The following is an 18,296-nucleotide window of genomic DNA, read 5'->3' on the forward strand; positions in this document are numbered from 1 at the left end:
TCAATCAAAAATCTCCTCTTTAATTAGAAGTGCATATGGATATACATCCATTACATACCTGGGTATATAGTGGACAGACCTTCTAAATTATATTGATTTATCTTGGAAAATATATATTTTGTTAAAAGTGAACTTTAGTGTTTTGGATTGTCAGCTATGAATGTTTTACCAGTCACACTGAGGAAAGAAATGTTAAAATGACATTCCAGGCCAGGAAAAGCAAACGGACTTACATTTAAGGGAAAAAACCCCAAACAACCCAAACAAAGAAACCTCAAACCAAAACCCAACAACAAACAACAACCAAAAAACAGAACAGTACAACAAGCTTGATCTGAAAAAAGTTTTGAAGATGATGAAATTCAAGGACAATGGATATTAAAGGTGAGTTAGAAGATGTAGCATAACAGCTCTTCAGGAAACATACTTTTCTGACAGCATATATCTTTCAGTACCATTCAGTATAACTCTGCAAAACTCAGCCTAATGTCCCTTGGCGTATGAAATACTAAATGTAGGGCTTACTCTAGTATACCAAAACCATTTTCAAACTTGCCTCTATTCTATTTATTCATGCTGATCAAGTATTTAGCATGCATGTCTATATGCATACAAGCAAGAATACTTCACATAGGTAGAACTGTTTAAGAAGGGGAAGATATGGAATGCTTTTAGATCTCTGTTGAATGTATGAATTTACACATAACCAGTTTGAAGACAATTTTCAACCTTTTTTCCTATGGTAACACTCTCCCTGTTAAGTCCTGTGGTTGGACTTGTTCATCATCATCTGTAAACAAGACTTTGGGATCATGCTGTCAGCTTTCAGGCTTACATAAAAGTGAATTAAAAAGTAGGTGTGCAAAGGGGAAGACACTACTGGGAAAAGGGCTGAAGAGAAGGTTCTGCTTTTCACAGCAAAGGAGGAAGTAGAGACTAGGAAAGAAGTAGAGAATCTTCTGTTCCAGGGAAGAGGAAGCAGAACATCTGTGATTTTGCAGGGAGACAAGAATCAAGGATTATTTGTCATTGGGAAAAAAAGGCCAAGACCTGGATCACATCTTCATTTTTTGGACTTGACATTGTTAGCTGAAGAGGTTAGAGCGTGCAGCTGACCATCAGCTTCTCAATGCCATCTCAAGGCAGAAATTAATTTCCTCTGACCTGATCTGTAATTCACCAACTAAACTAATGCCATTTTTCCTAAACTAATTAGTCAATATAAACCAAGACAACTTAAGCATCTTAAATAGTGAATTTACTGTGAGTCAAAGAGGGTTTTGACACATGGAGAAGCTGGTTCTTTGACATACTTTCTTTTCCAGGTTAAAAGGATACATCTTTCCAAAAATTGGCCATGATGATATTACAAAATTCTACTGATTTCCTTATAAAATTCAGCTAAGGTTGTATGCTGTGAATTTTTGAAATTTACTTTAAAAAGTATAGTTTAAACACATTTAAGTGTGACTATCAATAAAAAAGATAGATTACATCTACGATGCTGCTTCAAACTGTGGCAATCAACAAGGATTATGGTACCATACTGACACAACACAGTGTTTTGTACAGGAAAGCAAGTGTTCAGTAATGAGAGTGAAATAATTAATCTCACAATCTATGCTAAACTCTCTGGGCCAAGATATTTGGAGGCAGCAAAATTAGGACTGAAATTTGATGGAAGCTGAGTAACACTTCACAGAAAACTTCTAACACTTTCCACATTTCGTTGTATTGCATCTATCCCCTGTTATGAATGTTATAATATAGTAAAAACATAATGACCAACAGGTTTTGTTTAGGAAGGCAATTGACAAGAGCAAATTGATCCAAACTGCAATAAAATTTTTCACTAGACTTGATCAAACTGAATTCAAGAAACTTTTTCAAGAAGCACAACAGCAACCTGCAAGATGACCACTTGGAGAAGATGTTACACATAGCAGCAATGCAGAAAATTAAACTGTAGGAAATACCAGCACTGCCAGATTACCGTAGAAACCCTGTTGTCTGCTTAGGTATCATTTCTGTTCTTATGTTTTATAGAACTATTGGACAATGAACTGATAGAAAAACCTACATTATTAAAGCAGAGCTAATAAAGTCAGCAAAGAAAAGACAGAATATACATCAGTTCCAAATCAAAACTAAAATTTTTCAATTAAATGCATAAAGACACATTGCAATGCACATCACAGTAGAAACAGTGTTCTTGGAACACTGATTACCTGACATTAGTGTATCTACAAAAGAATGAAAAACGTGATGACTTCAGTGACTTTCTTCTTCAAGAGTTTTTGTCATTTGTCTATTGATATGAACAATAGACATGATGTGCAGCAGCTAACAATCTATGAATGGGGTTTTGAAGGTTTTTGCAATCATCTGGAATAATATTTACAAATGTTCATAATAATTTGTAGTGCAGATCAAGAATCCACCTCTGTATTACTAAACCCCTTGTAAATGTGGAATGGTCTTAGAAAAATCAATAATTAAAGTCTTCTAAGTCACACAAACATTATTAATTAATATTCAGTTTTAGGCAAAAGAAGAGAGAACATGCCACAAACAGCCAATTGATTAGAGCCTTGAACATGAGTTTCCTATAATCCAGTTCACTTTCCTACAACATTTTTTAAGCATCTTTGATTTGTTCAACTTCAGAACAGAAATGACTTTTCTTTTCCCTTGGCTTAGAAACCCTGCTTTCTAGCCATAACACGTTGAGAAGAATGTCATTCAGTTACTGTGATCTTCAAGCTATTAGGAAAGTTCTTACTAAGAAATTGGATTTATGAAAAAAAATTAAACACACTTAACATGTCTAATAGCACTATTTTTTTCAAAATTTAGACTCAGATTCTCAAGTCTACTCAATGCTAATATTAGAGTCCTGAAAGTTCATCTATTTTCTGAAAATGGGACCAAGATTCCTAAAATACTTCAAAAGAGCGGTTAGTAACTCTATGAAGTTTTTAGCAAAATGCAGAGAGATGTCTCAAGCAAATTCCACCAAATGAAACAGCTTAAAAGCAATTGCATCACTGAGTAAAAGTTCTACAATGTTCATTCATTTATGACAAAAAGCTAGTTCAAATTACGTGAATTTAGCAGCAGTTTCAAGTCAAAAGTAATTCAAAAACCTAATTTGAAAAACCAGCAACCCAAAGTTTCCAAGTTGAAAGCAAGCTTTAAGCCTCAGAAAAGGAATCTGCATCTTCACTTGCCTGTTAAATTTTATTTAAGCTAGTCACTGGCCATTACATCAATATTTGAAGACAAATCTTAAAAGTGAATTATATTTCAATATATATGTAATTAGATATATTAATGTAGTGCTACTAGATTTTTGTGTATTTCGGCTGTTTCACAGCAAACTGTCAAGACCAGCTACTGAGCTACTCAACAACACGCAGTCAATATAGCATTGTGATTTTCATTCAATTTCATTTTTTCCAAACTAACTTTTCTTTGTGCCTATTATCTTAGGCAAGTCTTATCTCTCCAGTCCACTTCCACAGATTCGTAGTTAACAACAAAGCAGTCTCAATCTCAAACAAAATGGAAATGGGGGAATGGGGTGGGGAAACACACAAGAAGATGAATGGCCACAGACCGTATTCCAAATAATTCCAACAGGCTCACTGCAGGTCCTCCTGGTTTATTAAACAAATCTGTTATAGATAAGCCTCCTCCTCCTCTGCTGTTCCTGCACTGGTCCATGTCACCTGAGCACAGTTCATCAAATGAACTCCTAAATACTTGTGTCAGCATTAGTAAAACTTAGGCATTATATGCTACCTTTACTGAACAACTACAAGTATGACTTATTATGTGTAGGATCAAAGGCGATAACCAAAGATAGTAAGTATGAGGAACATCATATTTTCAGTATACTAGGAGGAACAGCCATAAAAATCTCTGTAACAGCCTGGTGAAATGGAGGGCTACATAAAGAGTCTAGCTAACTTCATGAGGTTACTGATGCAATGTTAATACATGTCCATGTTGAATATGGATGTTTCCACTTCTTGTTATGGCACTTGTCCATGTTTGTGTATCATTTGCATATTATTGGGTAAGGCTGATACACAAATAAATATCAGTGCATCTATTCACAAACACCTCTGGGCAGTTTAAGGAAATTATCATGAATTTATTAAAATCAGAAAATATTGTTGGAGAAAGACCAAAAAGCAGATGAATACTGCAGTGGCATATCACTTAAGCAGCACATGTACTCGAACATGCAGGTACCTGCGCACAGCCTTTATATTCTCCCACTGACCCCTTCTAAAGAATCAGCAACACTCAGCCATGTTTCACAGGGCTTTACTGCAAACTGATTTCTCCCTTATCTCCAGCCTCTGAGCTGAGGAAGACAAGTTGTTTTTCATAGTTGCCTTGGAACCATGATGACAATAAAGGCACATATATCTTAGATGATTTAATTTTTAACATCAACTTCACCACTATAATTGCCCTAGTAAGTAACAATAGCAGCTTAGCAAGGGTAAACAGCTTTATATCATACAGAGTATAAATCATGCTCCATATCCATTGACACAACTGCCAAAGCCAGCTTGCTTGACAACCGAACGGTATGGCAGCAGTCACTTTGCTAGCAGTCCCACAGGGTGGTCTGTCTTCTTCTGCCACATCACCCTCCTGACCACATATTAGCTGTCCTCAGCAGCTGAGCACCCTACAGATTGGTGACTACAGCTTTGCAAGACAGAGGATGTACAAGAATATCTTTGCTCTATAAAAACTGAATTTTCTTATTTTTTGAAAAATAAGACATCCGAATTACTAATTTTGTGACTTTTCCAAAGCAATGGAGATGTATTTTGTAAAATTTAATATAGCAGATACGAGTAGACTAGAACAAATCACTTAAACCTGAGCCAAATTCTAAATATGGCTGGTGCAGAAGACAGATTAATGATTTCGTTACTGCACAGTGACTACAAAGGCACTACCCACACACATCATGCTACTCCCAGAGGTAACAGTTTCCAAATCTGATAGGAAAATATCTCCACATTTCCTTCTCTTGTATTTCTCCCTCAGGGTGCCTTGTTAGCTAATTTACCTGCCACTGCTTTGGAGCAATTCTCAGTGCTTAGTTGCTCAGTACCTTCTGGATTGTTCTCCTGGTCAAGTTCCTTTGTCTAAGGTTGTATCAGATGCAGCAGAGAACTGAGCTCATATGACTGCACCCCATGATTTCCAGTTTTTGAACAGTCCTGTGGTTTAGAGTGTGAGACAGAAACAACTCTCAAGCATACAAAAATTCTGAAGCACCAGAGAGATTGGAAAAAGATTAAAAGCAGAAACATATGGTCTGGTCAGTCTGGCAAATCTGAATCCAAACCATCATCATTCCAACGGACAGCATTTTAAACAGTGAATATGCTGGGTGCCGTCCTCACCACTTCCTTATGACACTATTAAGTGTTTCAAAAATACAAAGGAAACTACATTATTTCCTACTCAGACAATTCATAATTTTATGTCTATGCAACATTTAAAAGCTAATGCAATGGAAGAAGTTCCTACAGGGCACATTATGTATGTGAAGTCAAAATAGTACAACCCAATGAATTGTGAAACATGTTGTTCCCTCTAAGTGTTAAGCATTTTTTTCCCGCTTGGCTCCTACCAGGAAAGGTGAAGTGGAACAGCTGGAGGATAATGAAAGCAGCATGTGCCTAGTTTGTTTTGAGTCTAGCAACAAAATTGTCTAACCTGTGCAAGAGACTTACAGTGCCACCTGGATTTGATTTTACATTATAGTTCGTTCCTTGAAATCTATTATCTCTGGGCACCATACCAAGAATGCTTTCACTTCTGAGCATCCTTTAGATTGCAAGCATTATCTTCCCTTGCTGCAACTTTGACATTTCTGTGTGTTCTGTTTTTAAAAGAAAAACAAAACAAATCAAAGAACATTAAACTTTATGGATGATAATAACTACAAAAGGGATTCAAAGGAACCCTCTTACATATCACCAAAATCTACTGGGACAGTGGTGACTACAGTGTAACAGATGTAACTGCTTGGCAATGGCTGAGGATCAATTCTTTAATTTTTCAGGCATTCTGAACCACTGGAACATCAATAGTTAGATTAGTTTAAAGCAACAATAAAGTGAGTGAGAATTATTTTCTAAAGTCTATCTGATCCCCAGCCATGATGTGAAGACCCACCTTGTTTTACAAAGCAGCGCTTAAAGTGTATCACAGCATCCCGTGAGATGTTACACTCCATCTTCATTCAAATATTTGTAAAACTATCATGTACAAAAGAAATCAGGATCTGGTCATTATTAAACAGCATTAGCAAAAAAAGATTAAAATCCAGCAAATGGGTTGTTTGCTAAAGAATGTCCAGCCAAAACTAGATGCAACCCCACCTTCTTGTATTATTCTGTGTCCACCTGTCCACATAATTGACTGACTCCTCCCCTCTCCATGTTCTGCACCAGAATTTATCTCAGTGTTAATTTCTGTGTCTAACTCTGAATTTTACCCATGGTCCTTGAATTTCTAGCTAAATACAGAGAAATGGAACAAACCCAGGCATTTCTATATTACCTATAAATAGTGTGAAATGCATGCATAAAAAGAGATTTGATGGCCAAGATATGCCCATAATTACATGCTGTTTGTAAAATGCTTTGAAAATATAACAAGTTACATAAATGCTATGTCTTACTGAGTGCCATATATTTCTGCATGCATATGGAAGGTGGGTTGAAGAATGTGGGTAGATGTTTGCAGGGAAAGTGTAGTTGGTATGGTGAACATTATTACTGCGAGTATTATGGTAGATATAAATATGCCAATAGTAAGAGATATATCATAATGTCTACTTTTTTTTTTTTTTTCTCAGAAATGCTCAGTAAACATGAGGGAAACTTCAGATAAGTTAAAATAAGTTAATATCAGCTTTACCATCCACTATACTCAGAGGGTCCTTTGGATCATCCTGGGGGGCAGATTTATGATTCAGCATCACAGGGGTTGGCCCCAGCACTTCAGATGCAGGTCTTGGCTGGAAAAGCTTCTTCATTTTAAAATCTTCTGGTTTTCCTTTGGCAAAACTTCCATCAAAAGGATTGATTTGTGAAGAGTAGAATCTATCAGCATAAATGTGAGACCCTTTAGTTCTGGTGTGAGAGCTTTTATCATTGCTTTGTGCTGACAAGTTCCGAGTGATGTATGAATGCAGTGCAGCCATCAGAGTTTTCTGGTCAAGACCAACTTCTGACTCTGGTGAGAACTTGTCTGGTTGAGGCTGGTGGAAGGTTCTCCCGTGCAGATTTTCAGCGTGCTGTTGATGGGATGTTGATGCATGGGCCAAAGGAAGTGCTCTTTCTTTGGGCTTTTGCATCATGTAGTACCCAAGGGGATCATTATAGAAGTAGCTCTAGAGAGAGTAGAAGGTAGAAAAAAGGACTGGGTCAGTATTACTTTGTAAAGATTATTGTTTTCCAGCAATCACAGGCATAAATAACCCTTAGTGTTTTATCAACCAGGAAAACAATAATTATAATAGAATTTGTAATGTGTATGTAGACCGCAAACCTCAAACCGTTAATTTTGTTTTAAAGGGGCACTATCAATTTAGTACTCATTTTGTAAAACAGTTTATTACATTTATTAAAAAGCAAGAGAAAAACATTATAGCTCAAACTTGATGTTAACTACATATGCACTATTTATATTCAGTCAGACAAAGAAAATTTAGTAAAGCCACCTTCCCTTTGGTTTCTACTAGACTTGTGAAGATAACTTTTTTCAGGTTATTTACCAAAAACTAGCAAGTCAAATCAAAAATGTCAGTTTTTTAAAGAACACCAATAAAGTGAAACAATTATTTTGCATATATGAAATACTTTGTTCTATATTTAAATGAGATGTATTTTTTCACTATATTAAATGTCTACTCAATATGTCCTCTGATAGTGTAAAGAAAAGCAGAAATGGCCTTTAAATTGGTTTTTAATTTGTTTAGTATTTTCAAGTAAAACAACTCAGCAAATTAAATGAGAATTTTAAAAATGTTTCAATGAAGATAAAACCACATTTTCATTGAAAAAGTGCTGGGAAAAAAAGCTCTAGAGCTTTCTATTTTTAGTTTCAGATTTTCAAGGATGCACCAGATGGGAATCTAGCATTGCAAGACAACATCTATTGTTTTTCATTGACCTTTGTTTTTTGTTGTTGATGATGAAATTTAGTTTTGAGGACAAACTCTAAATTCCCCTTAAGTACTTCAAGCCACTATCCAGCACATGAAACAAACTCATTAATTAGCATTACATTTACTATAATTTAATCCTAGAGACATTTTTGTTACAATCTCAACCTAAAGGCGGGACTTTTTGGTATTAACAAACCAGTTCCACCCTCCTAAATGATTTCAAAAATAATTTTCCTTCACTCGTTGCTAAATACAAATTTGAACTGAAATGTTTACGTATACTCAGGATTATTCCAACTAGATTCTTTGTTTATAATTCCTTCAGGATACTTTGCTGAAGTTGCATACCATACAATACCCGTGTTGAAGAATAGGTCCTGCTTCTCAGCTGTGGTTTCTTGGTTAACTGTCATACAAACTACATTACAATGTGGGAAATTTAGGACAGGGATTATTTCAGCTCTCACTGCTATAAATTATAGTGGATCACTGGTGTTCCTGTGTACTGATAGCATAATGGTTTAGAAAAGAAATAGCTGCAAAATACATACAGAGTGCACAGACTATACACCCCAGAGGAAATCAATTAGTAGAATTTGGCCAGAATAACCATTATTTATATATTTCCTATTGGACTTTGTAAAGGCAAAATAAGTAAGGCCGATAAGCTATTCCAGAGATGGATAAAAACTTTTAGATTTTATCTAGTTCTTTATTTATGGACAATAATTTTGATCTCCATACAAACAATTTTATTTCTTCTGATAACAGTCAATTGATTTTATAATATATATTCATAACCCTTGCTTTCCAAGAGGGTTATTCTCCCCCTGAGAAATGACTGAAGAGTTTCATTCCATGATTCCACATCATGATTTGTAGATTTATGGTTTATGCAACTTTATTACAGAAAAAAAAGGCACTTTGGCTTCTTTGGTTTGTGATTCACCAACACAAGGCTTTTAACTTCTGCAGGTGGTCTTTAACATAGAAATGTGTTTTGTTAATACAAGAAATTGGGCTAGAGTAAGACAGTGTCAAAAAACACAGAGCTAGAGATCAAGCAGCTTTGTGTATGAAATATTTTAATGTCCACTGTGAACTGTATCAAACAACAGCAATGTAGCTTCAGTTCAGTGCACCAGCTGCAGGATATGCACTGCTCTGATCAACACCAAGAGGGAAGCCAGTTGTCAAAATGTAAGTTGAATGCTGTTTACATACTTAATAGCAAAACCTAAATGTGAAAAACTAAGTCATATGTATTTATCTCTCAATTTCAGTGGATCTTTGCATGGGGTAATTAACTATCTAATGATACATATTCACTAGAAGGAACTGCAGAAGATGACACAAAGCAGTCCTAGACACACCAAGTAGTTTACAGAGAATTCACATAAACTGTTTTTCCCACCCCTGTACTCCCTACCTTGCCACCTTTTGGAGGACCTTCTAGGCACAAGGGAAGGAAGAACAGGAAGCTGGGAAACGGAGAAATATGACGGGGGTAAGAGGACATTCCCTGTTCATTCATGGAAAGACATTATATCAGATCAATCCAGTTTGTGTAACTATATCCTAATCTGGATCTCTGTCCTATATCCAGCTCTTCTGCCTCTAAAGCTTCACTAATAAATCATGTCTTATGGGGAGCAAAACTGCTAGACACTCTCAAACCACTTGTGAAAGATTAGAGTCAGGACACATTGTCTGGCTTTTGATGAGCTATTTAACAAGTTCAAATATCTTTTAACATCATCAGATATGTGGTTTTCTACTCTTGCAGACAACAAGCACATCAAGAAAGAAAACAGAACAAAAAAACCAAGTCATTGTACACAAGTTGGATATAAGAGCCAATCCTGGGCTCAGAGCTGCACCTCTATCAAGAAGGGGCAGCCTCTCAGCAGCTTGACGGGTCACACTTTGGGTAGTAAGGGATGAAATATTAAAAGTTCTTATTAAAATACATCACCGACAGCTCAGCTGTCTTCACAGTGCACTCAGACACTAGCCCATCTGATGTAGCTTAGTCTGACTTAATTAGAGGGGTCTCACGGCTGTATGACAATCCTCAACTTGGATGGGAAAAAATTCCCTTTCTTACCACCCCCATCTCAAAGAAAACACAGCACCAAAAGTGTATGTGTCAACTGAAATATGCAAGGTGAAATCCAAGTAAAACTGCAGTACAGATAAATATAACCCTAGACTACGGGTCTAAGTGGCATGGGAAAAAACACCTATTTTTTTACAGAAAAAGATAGGAGAAAAAATATCTGTTATATGTAGTTTAGAATCCAGTGACAATTTACATCTTAAGTTATTAATAACAACTTCAGAGCATGTAATAATCTTATCTGAACCTCTTGAACATGGACATAGCTACTTTGACTTACTTCAAAGTTAAATGGCATAATCCATGGTCAGTGAAAAGAAGAATCTGTAAATTTCATTGTTGGCGCCTTTGGAGAAGCTGCTAACATTATGGAGAAGCAGAGGGAAATGGGGAGCAGGGAAATTTAAAGAGAAAAAAAAAATTCTGCATTGATTAAACTGGATTTATATAAACCACTGCCAGTAATAGCAAAAAAAAAAAAAAAAAAAAAGACAAACATTCAATGAAATGTGCAGAACTAAGAAAGAATACTCTAGTCACCATATAGATGGTTTATACTGAATACAGTTAGCATACAAGTCCCTATTACTATCAGGAACAAGGGGGGTTTTTAGTAGGAAAGGTACTGTTCAATTATCTCATGTCACTGATACAACTTCTTTTAAAAGTACTCTGAATTGCTAAAAACCTCAGTTTAAAAAAAAATCTTATTTCTTCATCTGCACAGGATTTTCCTCTCCTTCACCACCTTTCAAATAAGCTATCTCAATAATTCACACATTATCACACACACACCCCCCAACCTTTCTGAAGATGGAATTGTTAGGGCAATGTCTTGTATGGTTTAGGTATGCAAGTAACTGACATTTTTTGCATAAAAGTTCACAGAAGGGCACATTAAATTACACCATGCAGATGCACTGTGCAATGGTCTATGGACTACAGGTTTTCTTAAAAAAACCCCCCAAAACAATTAAAAAGGGGGCAGAATTAGATACATACAACTAAAGGCACAGATAAATGCTGTTCAGTTTATCCACTAAGGGGTAGGTTGATTTGAATGTTTCATCCATGTGCAGAAAGAATGGAATTAAATTTATGACAAAATATTTCCTTTCTTGAGGATATATTTGCTAAATTTTGAAGGCAAGAGAGCTAACAAAAAAACCCTCAGGAATGCATAAAGAAGAAATCTTCCCTCAATTTCTTTTTTTTTCTGTGTGATGCATTTTCAGATATTAATTCATGTTTCCTACCACCTAAATTTGGTTGGACCATGATTCTAGCTACAATACTTAAATTACTGTGCCTATTTGAGTATGCGCTCTGAAATTAGAAAAGAAAAACACAAGAAACACTGGAAGCAGGCCCTCCCTCACAAACAGTGGGATAAAAGTTTCCAAAGGCTACCAAAAATGAAATGATCTGATACTTTAACTCACTGTGTGAAGTGAAAGAAGTTTAGCTTTTTCTACCAGAAGCAGACCCACACACTCTTGACTCATGTAAATGCACTATATGGGAAATACACATATTCATGTGAATCCTAACTAAACAGGACCATAAGTGGCACTGCCTGATTGCTAGATTGAAGTGTGGGCTGTGAATTTGTACACCTCAATTCACCTTTACTTTGAGAGAAATCCAGCCAGCAATGAAACCTGAGGGCCAAATGGGTGGGGTGTTGTAGAGTGGATTACAGTGCAAAAGTCCCTGGGATGGAGCTGAATAAGCAGTACAGCTGTGTCCTTATAGCATCACAGCTAAAGCAGCCCATTCTATGCTAACAAAGCCTTAAATCTTTCAGCTGGTGAGCTGCTGTTCCCATACAGTGCTGCACTGTCAGGAGCATATTTTAGCAGTCTTCCAGCTAAGTTCAAGCTAGCTGAAAGGGGAGAACCCTGCTTTACAAGCCTCTGTGTGCTGTAGACATGATGTTACACACTCTACACCAAATTCAGTGTTAGGTTTGTCTGAAAATAATAGGTAAAGCTAATGAAAGAATCCCATTTTCTGAGCAGTAGTGGAGCAAAAGCCTTTTCTACCAGCTGATAATGACCTTTTCACTTCTATAGATAATGATATACCATGCAAGAAATCACTGCATATAAAACAAGAACTTGGAAGACCAATTCAGAATCCAGAAACTGGTAAAGAGGCCAAAACAGTTCCTTGCACAGCAATTCGATAGCATCAGGCCATGGTCTTTTGACAGCTTCACAGGCTTAAGGCAACAGGCACCATTACAGTCATCTCATCTGACCTAGTATTTCACTAATAATTTTCTGTTAAGTATCTCTTATTTTATTTCTGAGAATTACAATGCCTTTGAAACCATTTAAGAACTACATCAGAGAAGTAAAGTTGGCAAAGACTGTTAATTAACACCCTGTAGTTTGCAGTGTCAAAAGCTTGATCAAGCAAAAGGGGTCCTCAGAGTCTCCTTTGATCAAAACTAGTGACAACGTGCTTCCTAATTCTGGTTGTGAAACTGCAGTGTAACAGGATTGTCTGGGGTCTGACTGTATACCATTCAATAATCTACACTGCTGTAATGACTATTGCCAGAGATTTGATAGTGAGAAACATATTTTATCACTCTTAAACTAAACAACTCTCCAAAACAAAAGAAGAGAGAGGATAAATACATTGGCTCCTTTCATGTAAAAGTTACTATTTAAGAAATTCACTTTTAAGTCTCAGGTGTTCCCAGCTATTCTAGATCTCCTTTGGGATGATCTTAGCTGCATGCGTACCCTTCAACCTTCTCCACCAGACTCTCCTGTATGAATAATTTTTATTGTTGCCGTTTCTTGTACTGCTGAGGAACTCAATAACTTTAGTCTTCATAACTAATCTCTGGTTGTTTCTGTTTCTGAAAAATTTCCATCTTATGGGTTAAAACAAAGTTTCCTTTAGTGTAGGAGTCCTGGATGGTCTTTCCTCAGCACTCATCATTAGCTCATCATAAACAAAAAATGTTAGTTTTACGCATCAGGTTACATGATAACCTGGCTTGTCTCCACACAGTGAAAAGTGTGGAGAGAAAAAAGATGTGTGGATAAACCCCAATAACATGATTGATTCCAGGAGGCCGCTGCCCCAGGCCATCAAAGCAAGCCATCAGCCACAATGTCCAGGAGTGCCATCCACCACATGGGTGGATGGAAGAAGCTCTCTGGATCACCCTGCAGATTGAAGGGGTTACTGCCTGCAGGAGTGTGGGACTCCTTATGGGATGCCAAGAAGAGCATCTTGTCATTATACAAGGCATATTATGGGATGTTTAGAGAAAGGACCAGAGAGCAAGGGATCAAGGTGGATTGGGAAACAGCTGTGGTAAAATAACAGGAAAAGGGAGTAAAAGGGACCAGCAGCATCTAAGCAGGCTGGACAGTATGCTTGTCTAACCATGCCTTGTGTCTGGTCACCACAGTCTGTTCTGACTTCTCAATAAACTCAATTTCTGACTACACTTCTGGGTGAGAAGCTGTATTTATGTGTGTGTGTGTGTATGTTAGTCTGAATCCCAGTAACTTGCATCAGCTCATGGGTGCCATGGTACCTATTGGCAGCACCTGCTCCACATGGCTACTGGCTAGATGTGGAGACACAGACCTGAGGCAGCTTTACCTGTCAGGCTACTGCATTCAGAAGCTCCCTAACACTACCAACAGGAACCAAAAAGTCACATTCAGCCCCCGGTGGATAGTAGAAATTGTGCAGCATGGCAATCAGTGCTGATAGATCTACCAGGGTATCTCAGCTTCCCTTGGCTGAGAACAGTTTGCTCATATGTCAATAAGTCTGTTACTTAAGGTTTCAGTGAATGATGTTTAAACACATTTTCTGTAGGCATATGCTGATATATTGAGCTAACTCATTATCTAAAGATGATTTACATAAAAACATGAAGATCTTCATCTGCCAAAAGTTGAGCACATTAGCACCAATTCAATATATTTATAACTCTAACATATGAATCTATAGAATAGCTTTACCCAAAGGAATGACAGTGAATAGAAATCTGAAGGATCTAGTCTACAACACTGCTTTACAACCCCTTTGAAAGCAACCAGCCACTTAAAGTAAGGTGAGGATATTTCCCCTCATAAATACAGTTGTTTCACTGTCCTGAAATGTATACACACCAGCACACTCACACAGAGGTTAGATAAAACAAGTTTAAACCTTTGTGAAGTCTACCCTAAACATAGATATGGAATACACTTTAAAATTTGTACCAGCTCCATCATCTTCTATTTACTGAGCCCAGTGTACTGAAGCACAGTGCATAAATATTTGCAAAACAAATAGCAAGCTTGCAGGAGAAATGACAGAAATAAAAACTCCAAACACATGGTATTTGGCAAAAAAATAGTTGACTTTGAAGGGGTGGGATATAAAAAAGAAGGAAATCTTATTGTCCCGTCAGCATCTGAGATTTTAAAACTATCAATCTATGTTTCATCTGGGAATTACTAGAAATTAATCAATTGCCCTTTGAAATAAGCCTCCAGACTTGACACACATCCTTCATAATACCATTTCTACAGCACTTGTATCTTCAAATCATTGTACAAATAATTAGTCTCTGTAAGATAGCTGTGTGATAAGGGAAATGGTGATTTCTATGTTAAATGTGGAATCTGTCACTACATCGGACATAAATTGATAAGTTGTAAGTAAAGGTAGGCGTTAGGTTGAAGACTTGAAGCATGATACTGGCACTAGAATATTCACTTTCTAAGTTATTATTTCAAAAATCAAATCACTGGTTACATTAGATCACCACACCGTGTATTTATGCTGCAAACAACCTGACTGTAATTTTACTAAGCTTTGTAGCCAAGATTCTGTTAGATCTGCAAATGTATGGGTACCAGTCCTACCAGGAAAAAAAAAAAAAAGAAAAAATCTATATCAGATCCATGCAGGATGGCCAACAGGATACAATTTATGATGTAGTATTTTATATATTTAAATTAGAATGGACAGTTCATAACTTGGAAGTTCCTTTTTTCTCTTCACTTATCATAAAATTAGTTTAGCCTGACTTGCACCAATACAAACATCTGTATTTGCTCAAATGAATTCTACTCCAGTGCCTACAGGGTTTTGTATGGTGGGTTTTGGGATTGTTTTGTTTTGTTTTGTTTTTTCTTTCTAAGAGGACTTTCATGTTTCTATTTTACTGAAAAGAGCCATGGAGGGGAGAATGGTCCAAAATATTAAATATTTTTCTGGGATGTGAGGTTTAACTTTTAGTCTCTAACAAAAAAAATTATTTTCTCTACCAAAAAATTACTCCATGACATCAGAAAAGATATCTAACCTGTCTGTGAAGTAATGGTATTAGTTCTTCCCAACTTTGTAATGGTATTAGGTGAATAAATACATCAACACTTGTGAGATGTTCTGATATTACTCTAATGGTTGTTGTATAGATATGCTGATAGACAGGCAATTCTGTAGTTTCAGGGAGACACTCCTTTATCAATTATTCCTGTTATTTTTATGAAAGTGTTTATGCACATTGTGAATTACGTTTTTCTTATTTATACATAATCCCACATATATTAAATATTACATTTTACATTTATATAAGCAGAGTTTAAATATATACATTGCAGAAAGGTTTTTGACTTTTCAGCAGTCAGCCATCAAATCAATTTCTGATGATCTTCATTCAGTACTGTATTTTAATCAGTGTTAGATAAATGTGTCCCGCTTTTTTGAATTAAAGCTCCAGATTAAAATGAGCAATGACTGAATAATTTCTTACTAGTTAATCACAGTAATTATTATTTGCAGATAAATTCAGAGTATGTCTTTGAGCACTTATGCACTCAGATTTTCTAAAATAAATAATAATATTTTTAATAATTATCACACATCCAAGTTCTTCCAGGAGACTGATTACAATACATTGAAAAATGTATTTTCAACCCAGAAAAACTATGAGTACTCTTCCCTGAATATGGAAGGGGAAAATAGGTGGAAAGTTCACTTTTGTACCGAGGACTAAAATGTAAGATTTAACAAATGCTTTGTCTAACCTTTGTACACTTCTAAACTCCAGAAAACTGACACAAGAGTTTTTGTTTGCACCTCTTCCCCTTTCAGTGACACCATACTGTTGATCTAACAACAAGCTGTACCACTCTACCACTAACCAGACATCTTATCTGTTTCTTTTTCCCTTCATGATTCTGCAAATAAAGAATAACAGAATCACAGAAACATCTAGGTTGGAAAAGACCTTGAAGATCATCCAGTCCAACCATTAAGCTAACACTGACAGTTCCCAACTACACCAGATCCCTCAGTGCTGTGTCGACCCGACTCTTAAATACCTCCAGGGATGGGGACTCCACCACCTTCCTGGGCAGCCCATTCCAATGGCCAAAAACCCGTTCTGTAAAGAAATGCTTCCTAATGTCCAGACTAAACCTTCCCTGGTGCAACTTGAGGCCATTACCTCTTGTCTTATCACTTGTTACTTGGTTAAAGAGACTCATCCCCAGCTCTCTGCAGCCTCCTTTCAAGGAGCTGTAGAGGGCGATGAGGTCTCCCCTCAGCCTCCTCTTCTCCAGACTAAACACCCCCAGTTCCCACAGCCACTCCCCGTACGACCTGTGCTCCAGACCCTGCACCAGATTCGTTGCCCTTCTCTGGACACGCTCGAGTCATTCAATGTCCTTTTTGTAGTGAGGGGCCCAAAACTGAACACAGGAATCGAGGGGCGGCCTCACCAGCGCCGAGTCCAGGGTAAGATCCCTTCCCTGTCCCTGCTGGCCACGCTATTGCTGACACAAGCCAGGATGCCATTGGCCTTCTTGGCCCCCTGGGCACCCTGCTGGCTCCTGTTCAGCTGGCTGTCAATCAACCCCCCCGGGTCCCTCTCTGACTGGCAGCTCTCCAGCCACTCCTCCCCAAGCCTGTAGCGCTGCTGGGGGTTGTTGTGGCCCAAGGGCAGCCCCCGGCATTTGCCCTTATGGAAACTCCTCCAGTTGGCCTCAGCCCATGGCTCCAGCCTGTCCAGGTCTCTCTGCAGAGCCTCCCTACCCTCGAGCAGATCAACACTCCCACCCAACTGGGTGTCACCTGCAAACTGACTGAGGGTGCACTTGATCCCCTCGTCTAGATCATCAATAAAGATGTTAAACAGGAGTGACCCCAAAACCAAGCCCTGGGGGACACCACTCGTGACTGGCTGCCAGCCGTATTTAACTTTGTTCACCACAACTTTTCCAGTTTGGCCATCGAGACAGTTTTTTACCCAGCAAAGCGTGTGCCCATCCAAGCCTCGAGCAGCCAGTTTTGCCAGGAGAATGCTGTGGGAAACGGTGTCAAAGGCCTCACTAAAGTCAAGGTAGACAACATCCACAGTCTTTCCCTCATCCAATAAGCAGGTCGCCCTGTCGTAGAAGGAGATCAGGTTTGTCAAGCAGGACCGGCCTTTCATAAACCCATGCTGACTGGGCCTGATCCCCAGTCTCTGTCCTCTGGCTGAGGAAGCTGGATTCCCTCAGTACAACTAGTCTTGTTATTAAAGACTGAGGCAAAGAAGGCATTAAGCAGCTCAGCCTTTTCCTCATTACTTGTTTCCATGTTTCCTCCCATGTCTAGCAGGAGACAGAGGTTCTCCCTGATCTTTCTTTTGCTGTTGACATACTTATAGAAACATTTCTTGTCCTTGATTGCTGAAGCCAGATTAATTTCTAGCTGGGCTTTAGACCTCCTGAGTTCCACACTGCATAGCCTCACAACATCTTTGTAATCACTGTTAGTGGCTAGTCGCTTCTTCCAAAATCTCTAAACTCTCCTTTTCTCCCTGGGTTGCAGCCAAAGCTCCATGTTTAGCCAGGGTGGTCTTCTCTGCCACTGGCTTCTCTTACAGCACCTGGGGGAAGACTGCTCCTGTGCCATTAACACTTCCTTCCTAAGGAGTGCCCAGCC

The 18,296-nt window shown here is 37.8% G+C and overlaps 1 protein-coding gene across 2 annotated transcripts in view; it reads right to left on the reverse strand.

Moving 5' to 3' along the window:
* The window catches only part of PTPRN2 (protein tyrosine phosphatase receptor type N2), a 685,048-nt gene that overhangs the window by 419,511 nt on the left and 247,241 nt on the right, over positions 1-18,296 (reverse strand). For both annotated transcript variants that reach the window (XM_074899931.1, XM_074899932.1), the window contains one exon: positions 6,964-7,438. In XM_074899931.1, the coding sequence (XP_074756032.1) occupies positions 6,964-7,438 (475 nt within the window). The remainder of the gene's footprint in view (positions 1-6,963; positions 7,439-18,296) is intronic.

The sequence above is a fragment of the Athene noctua genome, chromosome 2 (genome assembly GCF_965140245.1).
Source record: "Athene noctua chromosome 2, bAthNoc1.hap1.1, whole genome shotgun sequence".
Classification (NCBI taxonomy): Eukaryota; Metazoa; Chordata; class Aves; order Strigiformes; family Strigidae; genus Athene; species Athene noctua.